The 19439-nt window shown below is 43.8% G+C and overlaps 1 protein-coding gene across 3 annotated transcripts in view; it reads left to right on the forward strand.

The window, feature by feature from the left end:
• Positions 1 to 19439, forward strand: part of ZNF805 (zinc finger protein 805) — a 69933-nt gene that overhangs the window by 38016 nt on the left and 12478 nt on the right. The window contains exons 1-3 of one of the 3 annotated variants that reach the window (XM_070223467.1): positions 138 to 469; positions 1931 to 2057; positions 13079 to 13174. The exons of 1 other annotated variant lie outside the window; for it this stretch is intronic. In XM_070223467.1, coding sequence (XP_070079568.1) covers positions 437 to 469; positions 1931 to 2057; positions 13079 to 13174 — 256 coding nt within the window. In that variant the 5' untranslated portion in view covers positions 138 to 436. Of the gene's footprint in view, positions 1 to 137; positions 470 to 1930; positions 2058 to 13078; positions 13175 to 19439 lie in introns of those variants that run through there. One more of the 3 variants, XM_070223468.1, reaches the window with a different exon arrangement.

The following is a 19439-nucleotide window of genomic DNA, read 5'->3' on the forward strand; positions in this document are numbered from 1 at the left end:
GTTTTTAGAGACAAACTACATTACCCAGAAGGCTATGGACCGTGCGTCTGCGGCGGGCGCTGGGCCAATGACGGCCCAGGACATGGGCGTTTCCTGCGGTCGGCTGTCGTGGGTGTGGGGCTTCCGGTCTCCCTGATGGCCTACGTCATTTGTATGCGACGGTTCCGTCCACGCCAGCTGTGGGGCGGGGGTCGCTCGCTGTTCTGTGGCCGGTATCAGTGCGGCTTTTGGAAAGTGAGCAGAAAGGAGGAACAGAAAGGAGGCTGGGACTCACCTCCGCGCCTTTGGACGAGCCGTGAGCCTCCCCGTGAGCGGGGAGGGCGACAGTCAACTGAGGTCACCCCACGCAAGGCAGGGGAGAGGTTTCGTTCGGCTGAGCCCGCGGGACCCGCCTCAGTCGCCGCCTCTCCGGGCCCCGCTCTCCCCACAGGGTCCCATGATGGCGGCGGCGTGGAGGGACCCGGCGCAGGTGAGTGGACGATGTTTTCGGCGTTGCTGGTTCTCTGTTAGTTGGCGGAGGGCTCCTGGGCGGGGTGGGAGTCAGGAAAGGCACTGGCTTTCTCTTTGCAGTTGTGTTTGTGTATGACAAGTGGAGCCGGCTTGTCACCTGCTTTATTTCCAGTCTTAGGACATGAGAGACTGAATATACGAGGGGACGATAGGCAGGCTACGTATAAAAACAAAACTCTGACTCAGAACCTGCAGCACCCTGGCGGGAAAACCAACCCCTCGTCTACAATAAACAACCCAGGGAACCACCCGCTCTTTAAGTCAGACTTGCCGGACATCACATTACTATCTCTAGTGGCAATCCAGGAAGCTGAACAATGATTTCTGTAACAGTCGGCCCAAAATGGCCAGGATGATTAATAACTGACTCTTTCTCTAATTTTTCCCCGACTTCCAACTTAAGACCAACCAGAGAAAGCCATGTATGCACCCCTAACCAGCTACATAGGATGCTATATGATTGCATGTCAGAGAGTTTTCATTATTTAAACATATATCATCATGTTTTAAATGTTGAGACCCTAGTTGATTTTTCTGTTCTTATCTGTCTGCCTAAAATGTGCCCAGTGATGTCTGTTTATCGAGCACCGGAAGTGAGTAACATTGCAGGGTTCCTATGTATGAAGCAGTTAATTTATTAGGAATTGCCAACGATTTGATCAAAATATTAACTCAAGAAACCTGATAGAGAGGATGAGGGTAGAAAGTACAGAGATGTGAGCACTGAACGTGCAGGTGAAAAACCATGAGTCAGTGTCTTGGAGCATTTAAATGATGGATCTGCACTAGTGGGAGCTGTTCATGTCAGAGTGGAGGGGCTGAATTATTTATATTTAATTAGTCTGGTCATAATAGAGACGTGGTCCTGCGTGTGCTGGACATTTCGCATTGAGGAGAATGTGTGAAATATGGTGGTGGGATTAACGTTAGCAAGGCAAACTCCGTACGAAGTGTTTTTAGTCAGGAGACACTGGTGAAAACGATGACTTAAGACCTGGGGACTTTTAGTCACTTTAAGACATGATGTGAAGCCCTCAGCGTGGGGCAGGCAGCTAGCAGGACCAGTGAGGCTCAGGTACTGCTGCTGTTACCATCATTGGTATTATCATCATTTTCTCCTTCCTCTGACATCCTAGAGCCATTACTGTCTGCATCTCACAGTCTACATGTCATTTCCACTGTGTTGTGTCATTTTCCAAGGGCTCCTGCATAGGAAGCTTCTCTCTCTGACACTATTGGATATGTTCAAAGCATTGACCACCACTCCCCACTTTGAGCCCAGCACAGAGCTTGGCCCTCAGGAGGTGCCCGGGAATTAGGGCCTCGATCTCTCTGCACCTTTACCAGCAATGCAGAGATAAGCTGTGAACCCGTCCACCAGCCCCAAAGCTAATGCTCCTGCCTCTATTTGACTTTCCAGATGTCTGTGACCTTCGATGATGTGGCTGTGACTTTCACCCAGGAGGAGTGGGGGCAGCTGGACCTGGCCCAGAGGACTCTGTACCAGGAGGTGATGCTAGAAAACTGTGGGCTCCTGGTGTCTCTGGGTAAGGCGTCCCCACTCCACCATTTGGGCAGACTTGCTAGGTCCATCATTCCAACCTCTGGCTCCATCTCAGCTGGTCAAGAAGACTTCAGGAAGCCCCTCTCCCCGACCTCCTTCCCACAGCTTCGGTCGTTTTCTAGGCTCACGTCTTCCTGCCTGGTCTCCCTGTGTCTCTTTGGGCAAGAAACAGAGGAGCCTTTGGCTCCTAGAAAGTGATGGAAGGAAGTGGCGGTGTTCCACAGAACCTAAAGGCAGGATTTCCAGTTGGGCCCTGGGTGCCACTGACATAGGAACTGGGAGCCACCACAATTATGCCCTGGCTTCTGAGTCTCTTGTCCTTGGCTACTCCCTCTGAGTGTGCTCATGTCACTGTCTTTTCAGAATGGCTTTTTCTCCTCAGCGAGTTTGCAGCAGGACTGGCTGCCTCAGTCCCTGCTCTCTGTGGCCCCCAGGTTCCTTGCCTCTGCTTCCTTGCATATTTATGTTGTTTCTCTTTCTTTCTCTGCTCCTGGGCTCTCTGGGGCATCCTTGGGGCAGGAGTGGCCACCTGAGCCCATCCTTTCCTGAACCTCTCACCCCAGGGCCCAGCACAGACTGGCCTCTGTCTGAGGTTCTTATTTCACATTCCAGAGAGGGACCCGACTGAGCCTGGTTGGCTCAGGTGTCCCCTGCAGTCCAGTTAGCAGGGCCGTGAGTGCTGGGATGTTCTCCAGGAAGAGGGTGAGTCAGGCAGGCCCCAGGAGGCCTTTGCCTTCAGTGCCAACAGGTATTGTTCTAAGCAGCATGATCTCGGTTATGGAGCTTCTTCATTCTCGTGTGAGCCGTCACAATCGTCTCTTGTTTCCTAAGTCCAGGACCGAGATCCTCTGCTAGTACAAGAGAGGAAAGTTAGGGAAGTGCTTCTCAACACTTGGTGGTTTTGCCCCCCAGGAGACGTTTGTCAGTGTCTGCAGCCACGTTTTTTTTCTTTTTGAGGAAGATTAGCCCTGAGCTAACTGCTGCCAAGCCTCCTCTTTTCGCTGAGGAAGCCTGGCCCTGAGCTAACATCTGTGCCCATCTTCCTCTGCTTTATATGTGGGACGCCTACCACAGCATGGCTTGCCAGGCGGCGCCATGTCCACACCCGGGATCCGAACCATGAACCCCAGGCCCCCGAAGCGGAACGTGCACACTTAACCGCTGCGTCACCGGGCTGGCCCCTGCAGCCACTTTTGATTGTCACACCTGGGTGTGGGTGGTACTGGCCTCTAGTGGGTAGAGTCCAGAGATGCTAAACATCCTACATGGACAGGACAGCTCCCTTAACACAGAATTACCCAGCCCACGGGTCAGGAGTGCCACCATTGAGAAACACCAGCTTAGGTGTTTCTGAGCTTGAGGATAATCACCGTAGACCACTCAGTTTGAGGGAGAGGAGTGCTGTATGTTCATGGCTTAGAGGAAGACACGCGTATTTTAGAGAACTGGAATTATGATCTGTGTCAATGAGAAGAGATTAAACAAAGTTACAAAAAGTTCGATATATTTAGGTATTTTGTAACAAAACTTTTTTGAATACAGTCATGTGCCGCATAACCATATTTCAGTCAACAATGGACCACATAGATGATGGTGGCCTCATAACATTAGTACCATATAGCCTAGGTATGTAGTCGGCTATACCATCTAGGCTTGTGTAAGTACCCAGGAAAACCAAGTAACTTGCCAAAATGTTGGAAGCTCTCTCTCTAAATATCATCTTTAGTTAAAGACAAAAGATGGAGTTGGGGAAAGCAGCAAATTCAAAGGAAAGGAACGCAATTCACAGATAGGTGAAAAGGAGCAAACATTTGAAAAACAAGTATTTGGCCACACAGAAACAGAAGAACACACAGGGGAGCCCAACAAACAGGCTTTTCTAGGTTCCTTCCTATCTGCTGCCTAGTTCGTGTTATGCTAAGGTGATATAGTCACCTCCTGAGACAGGTTTTGTTGTTGTTACTTTTTTTTTTTGATACTTCTTATTTTTTATTGAGTTAATGACAGGTTACTATCTTGTGAAATTTCAGTTGTACATTAATGTTTGTCATTCGTGTTGTAGGTGCACCACTTCACCCTTTGTGCCCACCCCCCACCCCACCTTTCCCCTGGTATCCATTAAACTGTTCTCTTAGTCCACATTTTTAAATTCCTCATATGAGTGGAGTCATACACAGATTATCCTTCTCTAGCTGGCTTATTTCACTTAGCATAATTCCCTCAAGGTCCATCCATGTTATTGCAAATGGAATGATTTTGTTCTGTTTTGCAGCTGAGTAGTATTCCATTGTATATATATACCACATCTTCTTTATCCAATCATCTGTTGATGGGCACTTAGGTTGCTTCCATGTCTTGGCTATTGTAAATAATGCTGCAGTGAACATTGGGGTGCATAGGACTTTTGGGATTGCTGACTTCAAGCTCTTTGGATAGATACCCAGTAGTGGAATGGCTGGATCGTATGGTAGTTCTATTTTTAATTTTCTGAGGAATCTCCATACTGTTTTCCATAGTGGCTGCACCAGTTTGCATTCCCACCAGCAGTGTATGAGGGTTCCTTTTTCTCCACAACCTCTCCAACATTTGTTACTATTAGTTTTAGATATTTTTGTCATTCTAATGGGTGTAAGGTGATATCTTAGTGTAGTTTTGATTTGCATTTCCCTGATGATCAGCGATGATGAGCATCTTTTCATGTGCCTGTTGGCCATCCATATATCTTCTTTGGAGAAATGTCTGTTCATGTCTCCAGCCCATTCTTTGATTGGGTAGTTTGATTTTTTGTTGTTGAGTTGTGAGAGTTCTTTATATATTATGGATATTAAGCCTTTGTCAGATATATGACTTGCAAATATTTTTTCCCAGTTAGTGGGGTGTTTTTTTGTTTCAATCCTATTTTCATTTGCCTTGAAGAAGCTCTTTAGTCTAATGAAGTCCCATTTGTTTATTCTTTCTATTGTTTCCCTTCTCTGAGAAGACATGGGGTCTGAAAAGATCCTTTTAATACTGATGTCAAAGAGTGTACTACCTACTTTTTTTGTAGAAGCCTTATGGTTTCAGGTCTCAGCTTTAGGTCTTTTATCCATTTTGAGTTTATTTTGGTGAATGGTGAAAAAGAATGGACAATTTTCATTCTTTTACGTGTGGCTTTCCAGTTTTCCCAGCACCATTTGTTGAAGAGACTTTCTTTTCTCCATTGTATGCCCTCAGCTCCTTTGTCGAAGATAAGCTGTCCATAGATGTGTGGTTTTATTTCTGCGCTTTCAATTCTGTTCCATTGATCTGTGCACCTGTTTTTGTACCAGTACCACGCTGTTTTGATTACTGTAGCTTTGTAGTATGTTTTGAAGTCAGGGATTGTGATGCCTCCCGTTTTGTTCTTTTTTCTCAGGATTGCTTTAGCAATTCGGGGTCTTTTGTTGCCCCATATGAATTTTAGGATTCTTTGTTCTAATTCTGTAAAGAGTGTCATTGGGATTCTGATTGGGATAGCGTTGAATCTGTAGATTGCTTTAGGTAGAACGGACATTTTAACTATGTTTATTCTTCCAATCCATGTACATGGAATGTCTTTCCATCTCCTTATGTTGTCGTCCAATTCTCTCAGAAAGGCCTTGTAATTTTCATTATATAGGTCCTTCACTTCCTTAGTTAAATTTACCCCGAGATATTTTATTCTTTTTGTCCCGATTGTGAATGGTATTGTGTTCTTGAGTTCTTTTTCTGTTAGTTTGTTATTAGAATATAGAAATGCTACTGATTTATGCAAATTGATTTTATACCCTGCAACTTTGCTGTAGTTGTTGATTACTTCTAAGAGTTTCCCAATGGATTCTTTGGGGTTTTCTATATAAAACATCATGTCATCTGCAAACAGTGAGAGTTTCACTTCTTCCCTCCCTATTTGGATTCCTTATATTCCTTTTTCTTGCCTGATTACTCTGGCCAGGACCTCCAGTACTATGTTAAATAAGAGTGGTGATAGAGGGCATCCTTGTCTCATTCCTGTTTTCAGGGGGATGGCACTCAGTTTTTGCCCATTGAGTATGATGTTGGCTGTGGTTTTGTCATATATGGCCTTTATTATGTTGAGGTAGTTCCCTTCTATGCCCATTTTGTTCAGAGTTTTTATCATAAATGGCTGTTGGATCTTGTCAAATGCTTTCTCTGCATCTATTGAGATGATCATGTGGTTTTTATTCCTCAGTTTGTTGATGTGGTGTATCACGTTGATTGATTTGCGGATGTTGAACCATCCCTGTGTCCCTGGTATGAATCCCACCTGATCATGATGTATGATCCTTTTGATGAATTGCTGAATTCTGGTTGCCAAAATTTTGTTTAGAATTTTTGCATCTATGTTCATCAGTGATATTGGCCTGTAGTTCTCTTTTTTCGTGGTGTCCTTGTCAGGTTTTGGTATCAGCGTGATGTTGGCCTCATAGAATGTGTTAGGAAGTGTTCCATCCTCCCTAATTTTTTGGAATAGCTTGAAAAAGATAGGTATTAAATCCTCTCTGAAAGTTTGGTAGAATTCCCCAGGAAAGCCATCTAGTCCTGGGGTTTCATTCTTTGGGATGTTTTTGATTGCTGTTTCAATCTCTTTCCTTGTGATTGGTCTGTTCAAATTGTCTGCCTCTTCTTGAGTGAGCTTTGGGAGATTGTAGGAGTCCAAGAATTTATCCATTTCCTCTAGGTTATCCATTCTGTTGGCATATAGTTTTTCGTAGTATTCTCTTATAATCCGTTGTGTTTCTGCAGAGTCTGTTGTTATTTCTCCTCTTTCATTTCTGATTTTGTTTATTTGAGCTTTCTCCCTTTTTTTCTTTGTAAGTCTGGCTAGGAGTTTGTCAATTTTATTTATCTTCTCAAAGAACCACCTCTTTGTTTCATTGATCCTTTCTACTGCTTTTGTCGTTTCAATAGTATTTATTTCTGCTCTGATTTTTATTATTTCTCTCCTTCTGTTGACTTTGGGCTTTATTTGTTCTTTTTTCTCTAGTTCAGTTAGGTGTAGTTTAAGACTGCTTATTCGGGATTTTTCTTGTTTGTTAAGATGTGCCTTATTGCTATGAATTTTCTTCTTAATGCAGCTTTTGCTGTATCTCATATGAGTTGGTATGGTATGTTATCATTTTCATTTGTTTCCAGGTATTTTTTTATTTCTTCTTTAATTTCTTCAATGATCCATTGCTTGTTCAGTAGTGTGTTGTTTAGTCTCCACATCTTTGTGCCTTTCTCAGCTTTTTTCTTGTCATTAATTTCTAGCCTTATAGCATTATGATCGGAGAAGATGCTTGTTATTATTTCAATTTTTTTAAATTTGTAGAGGCTTGCCTTGTTTCCCAACATATGGTCTATCCTTGAGAATGTTCCATGTGCACTTGAGAAGAATGTGTAATCTGCTGTTTCAGAATGAAGTGATCTATATGTGTCTATTAAGTCCAATTGTTTTAGTTTTTCGTTTAGCTCCACTATTTCCTTGTTGATGTTCTGTCTGGATGATCTGTCCATTGATGTGAGTGGGGTGTGGAGGTCCCCTACTATTATTGTGTTGTTTTTAACATTTTCCTTTAGGTCTGTTAATAGTTGCTTTATGAATCTTGGTGCTCCTATGTTGGGTGCATAGATATTTATAACTGTTATTCCTTCTTGGTGAAGTGTCCCTTTGATCATTATATGTTGTCCCTCTGTGTCTCTCTTTACCTGTCTTATTTTGAAATCCACTTTGATATAAGATTTGCAACACCTGCCTTATTTTGCTTGCTATTAGCTTGAAGTATTGTCCTCCACCCCTTCACTCTGAGCCTGTGTTTGTCCTTGGGGCTGAGGTGTGTTTCCTGGAGGCAACAAATTGTTGGATCTTGTTCTTTAATCCATTTTGCCACTCTGTATCTTTTTATTGGAGAGTTCAATCCGTTTACATTGAGAGTGATTATTGATGCATGTGGACTTAATGCTGTCAATCTGTCACTCATTATCTTGTTTTCCTGTGTTTCTTTTCCTGTGTGCTTTAGCCTACCCATTTAATACTGCAGTTTCTTATGCTGGGTTTCTTAGATTTTTCCTTATTTATGTTTTGTGGCTCTGTTCTGTTTTTTAGTTTAGTGGCTACCCTGAAGTTTGTATTTAGAATCTCGTGTATAATATAGTCTATTCTCTGGTAGTCTCTTACTTACTTGGCCTAGACTGACTTAGACCCTTTGCTCTTCCCCTCCTAAATAATTATTTTCATTTCTTATTCCAACTCGTGTTATGAATTTGTAGTTAGAGTGATAAGATTGTCCTTGCTTTGGTAGTTTCCTTACTTTTACCCTAATGCTGTAGTTGAATATTTGCTATCCTGTTCTGGTTCTGTCCATCGGTCTCCCTACTCTGGGGTTTGTGACCCCTTTCTCCCTGTTTTCTTTTTTCAGATATGAGAGCCTTCTTGAGGATTTCTTGTAGTGGAGGACTTTTAGTTACAAATTCTGCTAACTTTTGTTTGTCTGGAAAAGATTTAATTTCTCCCTCATATCTGAAGGATATTCTTGCTGGATAGAGTATTCTTGGCTGAAGATTTTTATCTTTTAAAGCTTTGAATATGTCACTCCATTCTCTCCTAGCTTGTAAGGTTTCTGTAGAGAAATCTGCTGAAAGTCTGATAGGAGCTCCTTTGTAGGTTATTCTCTTCTGTCTTGCTGCCCTGAGTTTTCTTTCTTTGTCTTTCATCTTTGCCATTTATACTACTACGTGCCTTGCAGTAGGTCTTTTTACATTGACAAATCTAGGAGATCTGAAAGCTTGCTCTACACACATTTCTCCGTCAGTCCCTAGATTTGGGAAGTTCTCTTCTATAATTTCATTAAGCACACTTTCTGCTCCATTCTCCTTTTCCACGTTCTCAGGAATTCCTGTGATCCTTAAGTTCTTTCTCTTCATTGAATCCACTATCTCTCGGAGATTTTCCTCATTTTTTTTAATTTTTAGTTCTCTTTCTTCCTCTGTCTGGAGCCATTCAGCCTATCTTCGATTATGTTAATTTGCTCTTCTGTGGTGTCTACACGGGCATTCAGGGAATCCGTATTCTGTTTTATCTGGTCCATTGTGTTTTTCATCTCTAGTAATTCTGTTTGATTCTTCTTTATAATTTCAACCTCTTTTGTGAAGTAACTCCAGAACTCATTGGCTTGTTTCTCTATCTTTCTCTCTACCTCATTGAGTTTTTTGATTATAGCTGCTCTGAACTCATTTTCACTTAGTTCACCTAATTCCAAGTCCTCAGGACTTAATTCTATGTTTTTATTGTTTTCCTTCTGCTCTGGGGCTTTTATAAATTGCTGGATGGTAGAGGAGCGGTTTTTTCCCATAGTGGTAGAATTCGGTTGCAGTTACAGCCTGTCGCCGCTAGATGGGGGTCGAGAGCCACGTGTTCTGAGCTCTCTGCCTTCGGCAGGATGGCGGAGCCCAGTGCACTTTGCTGGGAGGGAGGGGCTGCTATTCTCACCTGCCGATCTGGATTCGGATCAGTTCTGTTCTCTGGTCTCCTGGGGCCCTGGGTTTATGGGGTCCCCGTGCACGGAAGCTTTCCCCTGTCAGCGGGTTTCCACTGTACCAGTAGCGGGAGTCCTGGATGATCCCCTGGTCCTGTGGCCCCTCCCCCGCTCCTTCCCACACTCCCGGCAGTGATCCCGATCTCTCCAGCGAAGTTCTCTCCTACCCCTTTCCAGCTGCTCTGAGGCCAGCAGCAAGGTTTCCGTCCTCCGTCTTCTTGGTCCTGTAGGTCTCTGACGTGTTGGCATTAGATTTATTATCTGAAATTCAGTTTTTCCAATCCTTTGTTGTAATTTGGAGGGGAGAGAGTCCCGGGTCAGCTCACCCCACCATTTTGCTCCGCCCCTCTCTGTGATGACCTTTCTAAGACTCTACTTTTTTTTTTTCTTTGAGGAAGATTAGCCCTGATCTAACCTCCTGCCAATCCTCCTCTTTTTGCTGAGGAAGATTGACCCTAGCTAACATCCATGCCCAGCTTCCTCTATTTTATATGTGGGATGCCTGTCACAGCATGGCTTGACAAGCAGTGTGTGGGTCTGCACCCAGGATCTGAACTGGTGAACCCCAGGCCGCCAAAGTGGAATGTGTGAACTTAACCACTGCATCACTGGGCTGGCCCCAAGACAGGTTTTTTTATCTGAATTCTTTTAGGCAGTTAGGGGGAGGTAACAAGAAAAACTTTCTGAGTCTTTTGTTTCTTAGAAATAATCTGCCTGTGGACCCGGCCCAGTGGCGCAGCAGTTAAGTGCACATGTTCCACTTTGGCGGCCCAGAGTTCACCAGTTCGGATCCCGGGTGCGGACATGGCACCGCTTGGCAAAGCCATGCTGTGGTAGGCGTCCCACATATAAAGAAGAGGAAGATGGGCATGGATGTTAGCTCAGGGCCAGTCTTCCTCAGCAAAAAGAGGAGGATTGGCAGCAGTTAGCTCAGGGCTAATCTTCCAAAAAAAAAAATCTGTGTAAAATAATCCTCATGTTAAAGAGATACGTTTTGGGGTGGCGAATTTTGTTCCCCTTCAGTACACTCTGATGTTTGCACAAGAATGGAATTGCCTAACGATGCATTTCTCAGAACGTATCCCTGTTGTTGAGTGACATGTGGCTGTAAAAGTCCACATGTAGCCCTGCTGAGTGCATCCCTCACTTTCACATAGTCTCCTGCAGGTCGCTCTGCTTTGCTCATGCTGGGCTTCTTGCCGTATTCTCCCTTCCTCCACTGCACCCCGCCTGCACATGCCTGCCTTGGCCTCTGCACTTGCTGTTCTCTCTGCCTGGTGACTGTTCCTGGGTATTTCAACCTTTACGTGGTCACCCCTTCTTAGCACAGTCACCACCTCCTCACCAGTGGCTTCATGACCCCAAAATCTCATGGAGGTCCCTCCTCTGTCACACTCGCTTTCTCCCATCACCCTATTTATATCCTCCTATGCCAGTGGTTCTCATCCAAGGACAATGTTGTCCCCTAGAGACACATGGCAATGTCTGGAGACATTTTTGGTTGTCACACTGGGATGGAGATGCTACAGGCATCTGGTGGGTGGAGACCTGGAATGCTGCTAAACATCCTTATATGTACACGACATACACACTCCCTCCCTCTCTCCCCAACAGAGAATTTTCTGGATCTAAATGTTAGTCATGCAGAGTTTGAGATACCCTGTTTCAAAGGGCACACAGACACTTCATCATGGGCATTGAGAGACTCCCTGAGGAAGCCATTCCTTTATTTCATCTCTTTCCTGCCTCCTGATTGTTGAAGGAAAATCTGAGTTTAGGGCTGAATCTTAACACTCCACCCCGCAACTGTGGCTGCCTCCCCTTTTCAGCAGAGGACATGCACAGCCCCAAGCAGGCCGTGTGAGCCTGCCAGGCCTCAGCAACATCGCTTTGATTGTGTGTCTGCATTTTCAGGGTGACTTGCCATCAAGGCAAGGGACTTGGTTTCCCATTTACCAGAGCAATGCAGGATTCCCTTTTTGAAAGAATCTAAGGAAAATTAAAAGTGAGTCACTTTTAAGAAAAGTGGTTTATAGTAGTCACCAGCTTGCTCAGGTCCTTGGAGTACTGGCTGCTTGTCAGGTCTGTTCCAGGCACTGTTCCTGCTCTACTCATCTAATTCTCATGGCGTCACCGTCCTCAGCAAAGTCAGGAAAACTCAGCTACTGCGGCGAGTCCTTCATGCAGCTTAACTTAACTCGGTATTGAACTTACATGTTCATTTTATGAAGCTGTCCTCTGTAGTAAAAGTCATTTTTTTCTGAAATTTGACAAGAGATAATATTTGATATTTCTGTAAATGTCCATATGTGACCATATCACTGTGTCAGATTTTCAATTTTGTTATTGTTTGGTAGTTCATGAAATGCTGAGGTCTAGAGTTGCTGAGTCTGCCCCTCCCCTGGCCCTTGTTCCCTAAGGATAAATCTTGGTGCTCATGTCCCAGCCTCACCACCACCCTCCACTTGGTCTCAGGCTGCTGGCCCCACACAAGGGTGTTCGCTGTTTCCTCCCTAGTGTAGTGTTTGGGAGACCAGGGTCCAGAGCCAGACCCCTGGTGTTTAGTCCTAGCTCAGCTTCTTAAAGATTGTGTGGGCCTGGGCAAGTTGCTGAACCTGTCCATGCCTCAGTGTGCTCCTTGGTAAAATGGGGTACTGTGGTGTCTGCTTCCTGGGACTGTAGCCAGGGTAAATGGGGAGCTTAGGAAAAGGACTCAGAACAGTGCCTGATGGGACCAGGCGGTATGCAGGGTGGCAGCTGAGAGCCCCGCTGCCCCCGCTGCTGTCACTCTCATCAGGATTCTCATCGTCCTCATGCCTCGACTCAGCATCTTCTGGAGCAGAGTCCTGTAGCTTTGTGGTAAAACAGCGCAGACAGCAGAGATGGCTAGACCTGCATTTCCATTTGGCTCAGCCATTCACCAGTTCTGTGCTCTTTGGTAAATCACGTTATGTGCCTGAGCTCTGGTTTCTTCATCTATAAAATGGTGCTGATTGCAATGCAGACTTGCTGGGGATGCTGTGAGGAAATCCTAAGATAAAATTCTAATTTTTGTCTGTGGTGTAGAGGAAGAACAATACAAAACTTTGCTTAGGATCTAAAAAGAGACCTAGATCAATGACGACACATACCTTGTTTTGAATGAAAAGAGCCAATATTTTAAATATGTCAGTTGTTTGAGTTACTCTATAGATTAATTTCAATTTTGAGATGACATAACACATGGATGTTTCTTGACACAGTCCTTTGAATATGATTAAACTCTCTCTATATATTAGTTTTTGACTTAGTATCAGGAATAAAAACTCCACGGCAGTATGGTTTCCAGGTCTCAGGTCAGCATTTTGTGTGCATGGGAGCAGCTCTATTCTGAGATCTTGTCCACATTCTGAAGTCCCAGGCTAGATTGAGAAGTTTTACTTCATTTCTCAAAAACCCTTATGTGTCCTCTTTCCTTCTCCATGAACAGGGTGTCCGGTTCCCAGACCTGAGCTGATCTGCCAGCTGGAGCACGGGCAAGAGCTGTGGACTGTGAAGAAAGACCTCTCCCAAAGCCCCTGTCCAGGTAAGAGCCCTGGTGGGCAGGTGGGAGAGCCTGCAGGCTTGAGGCCTGGGGGAGACCTCTGGCCGTGGTTCCCTGGGAAGCTTCTTGTCATGGCCTCTGGTGGTTTGGGCGCCATGGAGCCCTTTGACCCCTGGGCCCTCTATCCTCCCAGCAGACAGAGGTATATGAGCTGAGATCTGACTTGGGCTCCAGCTGCTTGGGCTGAAAGCCTGTCTTGCCGATCACCAGCCCTGTGGCTCTAGCAAGGTGCAGGATCTCATGTGTCTTTGTGTATGAGTTCAGCTGAGTTAAAGCCAGCTACCGTATCAGACAGACTCCAGGATCTCAGTGCTCAGCATGTGGAAGCTGTTTTTCTCACTCACGCCAAGGTCCATGTGGGTCGGCGGGGAGCTGTGTACCACACAGTTGTTCAAGGACCCAGGTCCATTCTGTCATCAACATATGGCTTTAAGCTTGTCCTGACGTCCTTCAGCTGGCAGAGGAGACTGAGGGGAAGGGAAGGTGTCACACCCACTCCCACAGACACCAGGTCCCCTCATATCCCACTTAGAAGAAGTAGGCATTTGGCCTCATTTGGGTGCCTGGGGCTGGGAAATGAGGCCGAGCTGTGTATCCAAGGAGAGGAGCAAAGTGTTGGGTGAGTGTGGTCTGCTACACTCCGTCTGTTCCTGGAAAATGCTAGTAATTATAGCTTCTGTGTCATTGGGTTGTTGGGATGTAGTCACATAGTGTGTTAATGCGGAAAACTGCTGAGCGCAGCGTCTGAGCCATCGTGAAAGGGAGCTCTCAGTGGTGTTCCTGTCATATTAGTCAGAATGAAGAAATGAAGAGTGTGTCTCACGTGTCTCTCTGAACAGTGAGGAAAGGCCTTCCTCTCCCACTCACTCTCTCCAGCAACACTCTGCCAACCCCCTTTCCACCTTCTCCCTCCACCCCTCCTCTGAGTGTCAGTTAGAAACTCAGAGGCACTCCCTTGTCCCTGTCTTCCTGCCCCTCCTGATTGCTAAGACCTCAAGGTGACGTTTGACCTTCTCTGCCCCACATCTGGGCTCCTGAGGGCATTGGGGCCATCGTGTGTGTGATTGGTGCCACTGCAGAGTCATTCTGTCTCCCCTCTATTGGTCCCTTGAGCTGTTCAGCCAGCCTGTGCGTGTCCATATATAGGTCATCATCAGCCCCTCAGAGTCTGTTCCAGGCCTTCTGCCCTCTCCTCAATCCCACATCTGCACTTGAGTATCTCATAGTCACCCGAAGTCAACATGCCTGGCAAGGAACTCGTAATGTTGCTCGCTCCTCCCACCTCTTGAGCTTGAGTGAGTGGTTAGAAGCAGGTTAGAGACTAGATACAGCCTCACAGAATTTCTCCTACTTCCACCTCCATCCCTCCCTACATCCGGCCATCCCCAAATCCTGTCCATTTTACATCATGTACGTCTCCTGAATCCATCACTTGTACCACTTCCATGAGATCTGTCCCCACACTCTCAATCCGAGCTCTCGTCATCTTTTCCCTGGGGGTGCTAATCGTCTCCTAACTGGTCTGTCCATCTACTCTGTGCCTCTGGTCAGCTCTGTGTCCTGCACAAGCCAGCCCAGGTGCTCAGACTTTGTTCCAAACAGTTACCACTTCTCCAGCTACAGATGTCTCAGTATCTGGCCACTAATGTGTCAGCTAGTTTTCATGTTGAAAGTGAAGTCTACCTCCTTCTACTGCCTGATCCTCAACCCTTCCACACTCTTTAGAATCTTTTCCTTTCTTTTCTTTATTTGTTAAAGATTGGCACCTGAGCTAACAACTGTTGCCAGTCTTTTTGGTTTTTTTGTTTGTTTGTTTGTTTTCCCCAAATCCCTCCAGTGCATAGTTGTATATTTTAGTTGTGGGTCCTTCTGGTTGTGGTGTGTGGGATGCCACCTCAGCGTGGCCTGATGAGTGGTGCCGAGGATCCGCACCCAGGATCCGAACCATTGAAACCCTGGGCCACCAAAGCAGAGTGCGTGAACTTAACCACTTAACCTCATTTAGAATCTTGTGTCTGGGGGCCAGCCCTGTGGCCTAGTGGTTAAGTTCAGTGCACTCTGCTTCAACGGCCTGGGTTTGGTTCCCAGGCACGGACCTACAACACTCATTGGCAGCCATGCTGTGGCAGCAACTCACATACAAAATAGGGGAAGATTGACACAGATGTTAGCTCAGCTGAATCTTCCTCAAACAAAAGGAGGAAGATCAACAACAGATGATAACTCAGGGCAAATCTTCCTCACCAGAAAAAAAGGATCTCATGTCTGTGGCTTCTCTTTTCAGCTAGTGGAAGAAGTCTTGCCCTTGGCCATGGCCAATTCTGACACCAGCATCTAGAAATCACCTTTTCATGGAAATACTTGCTTCACTTATATTCTGCTTGTTTTGCAGCTTCATCCTTTCCCTAGTCAATATAAAATGTGCGCAAGTTCCTTACATTTGAAGAAAAAAATTAAAAATGGTCCTGTCTCATGTTGTATTCATCCACTTTTTAGGGCATTTAATTTTTCACATCTTTTCACTCTCACAAACAGTGCTGCCAAGAACATTCATGTGTATTGGTCATGTTGCATATGACTAGAGGTGTCTTTTGATGTTTCTCAAAGTCAAATTGTTGGTATAGGCTATGCAGATTTTGAAGTTTACAAGATACTTCTCATTTTTTCCAAAGGAACTATACCAATTTACACTTCTCCCAGCAAAGAGTGGAGGTTCTTTTGGCCTATACCTTGCCCAATGCTTGATACTATGAGACTCTTCAATTTTTGACAATCAAGTGGACACAAAATTCTACCTCATATGGTCTTGATTTGCTTTTCCTTTACTGCTAAGGAACTTTAGCATCTTATCATATGATTTTGGGCCAGTCTGTATTTTCTTCTTTAAAATGTCGATATCTATTTTTCTATTAACTTGTTTGCATTTTCTTTTTGATTTGTAGGGATTCTTTGTACGTTCCTCATATCATCGTGTGTGTGTGTGTGTGTGTGGGGGGGGGGGGGTAAAAATACACATTACATAAAATTTATCATCTTAGCCATTTTTAAGTGTACAATTGAGTGGTATTAAATATGTTGATGTCATGCAACCATCACCACCATTCATCTACATAACTGAAACTCTTACCCATTACACAATAACCCCCCCATTTCCTTAACACCATCCCCCCCCCAGCCCCTGGCAACCACAGTTCTACTTTCTGTGTCTGATTTTGACTAAGTACCTCATATAAGTGAAATCATGCATTATTTTTGTGTGTGTGTGACTGGCTTATTTCACTTAGCATAATGTTCTCAAGGCTCATCCATGTTGTGTAGCATGTGTCAAAATTTCCTTCCTTTTTAAGGCTTAATAATATTCCATTATGTACATACGCCACATTTTGCTTATCTGTTTATCCCTCAGTGGACACTTGAGTTGCTTCCATGTTTTAGCTATTTTGAATAAGGCTACTATGAATATGGGAGTAAAAATATCTCTTTGAGGCCCTGATTTCAGTTCTGTTGGTCATATATACAGAACTTCAATTGCTGGATCATGCGGTAATTCCATTTTTAATTTTTTTTTTTTTAAAGATTTTATTTTTTCCTTTTTCTCCCCAAAGGCCCCCGGTACATAGTTGTATATATTCTTTAGTTGTGGGTCCTTCCAGCTGTGGCATGTGGGACGCCGCCCCAGCATGGCCTGACGAGCCCACACCCAGGATCCAAACTGGCGAAACCCTGGGCTGCTGCAGCGGAGCGCGCGAACCCAACTACTCGGCCACGGGGCTGGCCCCTCCATTTTTAATTTTGTGAGAAACTGCCATACAGTTTTCCACAGAGACTATACCATTTATATTCCTGCCAACAGTGTACAAGAGATTCAATTTCTCCATATCCTCACCAACTTATTTTCTGTGTTTTTTAATAGTAGCCATCTTAATGGGTGTGAGAAGATCTCTCTTTGTAGTTTTGATTTGCATTCCCTAATGATTACTGATGTTGAACATCTTTTCTTGTGCTTGTTGGCCATTTGTATATCTTCTTTGGAAAAATGTCTATTCGGGTGCTTTGGCCATTTTTGAATTGGATTGCTTGTTTTTTCTGTTACTGAGTTTTAGTTCTCTATATGTCCTGGATATTAATCCCTCATCAGACATGATTATCAGATATTTTCTCCCATTCTTTGGGTTCCCTTTACTCTGTTGGTAGTGTCTTGATGCACAAAGTTTTTTTAATTTTCATGAACTCTGATTTGTCTATTTTTTCTTTTGTTACCTGTGCCTTTGGTGTCATATTCGAGATATCATTGCCGAATCCAATGCCATGCCTAGGTTTTCTTCTAAGAGTTTGATAGTGTTAAGTCTTATATTTAAGTCTTTGATCTATTTTGAGTTAATTTTTGTATAGGATATTAGATAAGGGTCCAGTTTCATTCTTCTGCATGTAGGTTTCCAGTTTTCTCAGCACAATTTCTTAAAAAAACTTCTTCTCCCCGTTTAATGGTCTTGGCACTCTTGTCAAAAATCATTTGGTGGTGTATGTGAAGATTTATTTCTGGGCTCATGATTCTATTCCCTTGGTCTGTTTTTCTTTCTGTGTGCCAGTTCCACACTGTTTGATTACTGTAGGTTTGTAGTGAGTTTGAAATAAAGAATTTTGAGTCCTCAAGCTTTGTTCTTCAAGATTGTTCTGGTTCTTCAGGATCCCTTGAGATTCCATATGGATTTTAGGATGGATTTTTCTATTTTTGCAAAAAATGTCATTGGGATTTTGATAGGGATTGTGTTGAATCTATAGATCGTTTTGGGTGGTCTCAATATCTTAACCATATTGTCTTCCAGTCCATGAAGATGATATGTTTCCACTTATTTACATATTCTTTAATTTCTTTCAGCAATGTTTTGTAGTTTTCATTGTACAACTCTTTCACTTCATTGTTTAAATTAGTTCCTAAGTATTTTATTTTTTTTATGCTATTGTAAATGGAACTATTTTCATAATTTCCTTTTCAGATTATTCATTACTATATATAGAAATCATGCAACTGATTTTTGTGTTGACTTTGTATCTTACTACATTGTTGAATTCATTTATCACTTCTCACAATTATTTTGTGGCATCTTTAGAGTTTTCTACATATAAGATCATATCATCTTATGATGATAAGAAACAAAGGTAATTTTACTTCTTCCTTTCCAATTTTGATGTATTTTATTTCTCTCTCTCTCTCTTTTTTTTTTTTTGTGAGGAAGTTTGGCCCTGAGCTAACATCTGTAGTCAGTCTTCCTCTTTTTGCTTGAAGAAGAGTGGCCCTGAGCTAATATCTGTGCCTGTCTCCCTCTCTTTTGGATGTGAGACCCATGAACCCTGGGTGCTGAGCAGAGCATAGAAACCCAACCACTGGGCCGGCCCCTTATTTCTCTTTTTATGCCTAATTGCTCTGGGTAGAACTTCCAGTATTATGTTGAATATAAGTGGTGAAAATGGGCCGGCCCACTGGCACAGCGGTTAAGCTCTCATGTTCCACTTTGGTGGCCTGCAGTTCACCAGTTGGGATCCCGGGTATGGACCTGCACTGCTTGTCAAGCCGTGCTGTGACAGGCGTCCCACATAGAAAGTAGAGGAAGATGGGCACGAATGTTACCTCAGGGCCAGTCTTCCTCAGCAAAAAGAGGAGGATTGGTGGCCGATGTTACCTCAGGGCCAATCTTCCTCAAAAAAAAAAAAAAAAAGTGATGAAAACAGACATCCTTTCCTTATTCCTGATCTTGGAATAAAAGTTTTCAGTCTTTCACCATTGAGTATGATGTTTACTGTGGATTTTTCATATATGGCTTTTATTTTGTTGAGGTAGTTTCCATCTGTTCTTAGTTTGTTGAGTGTTTTTATTATGAAAGGGTGTTCAATTTTGTCAAAAGCTTTTACTACATCACTTGAGATGATCATGTGTGTTTTTTCCTTCATTCTGTTAATATGGTGTGTTACATTGATCAATTTTCATATGTTGAACCATCCTTGCATTACAGGAGTAAACCCAACTTGATCATGGTGTATGATCCTTTTAATGTGCTGAGTTTGATTTGCTAATATTTTGTTGAGGATTTTTGCGTTAGTGTTCATGAGGGATATTGGTCTATAGTTTTCCTTTCTTGTGGTGTCTTTGGGTTTGTTATCAGGGTAATACTGCCCTCAGAATGAGTTAAGAAGTGTTTCCTCCTCTTCAATTTTTTGGAAAAATTTGACAAGGACTGGTATTATTATT

This window comes from Equus caballus, chromosome 10 (assembly GCF_041296265.1).
Source record: "Equus caballus isolate H_3958 breed thoroughbred chromosome 10, TB-T2T, whole genome shotgun sequence".
NCBI classification, from domain to species: Eukaryota; Metazoa; Chordata; class Mammalia; order Perissodactyla; family Equidae; genus Equus; species Equus caballus.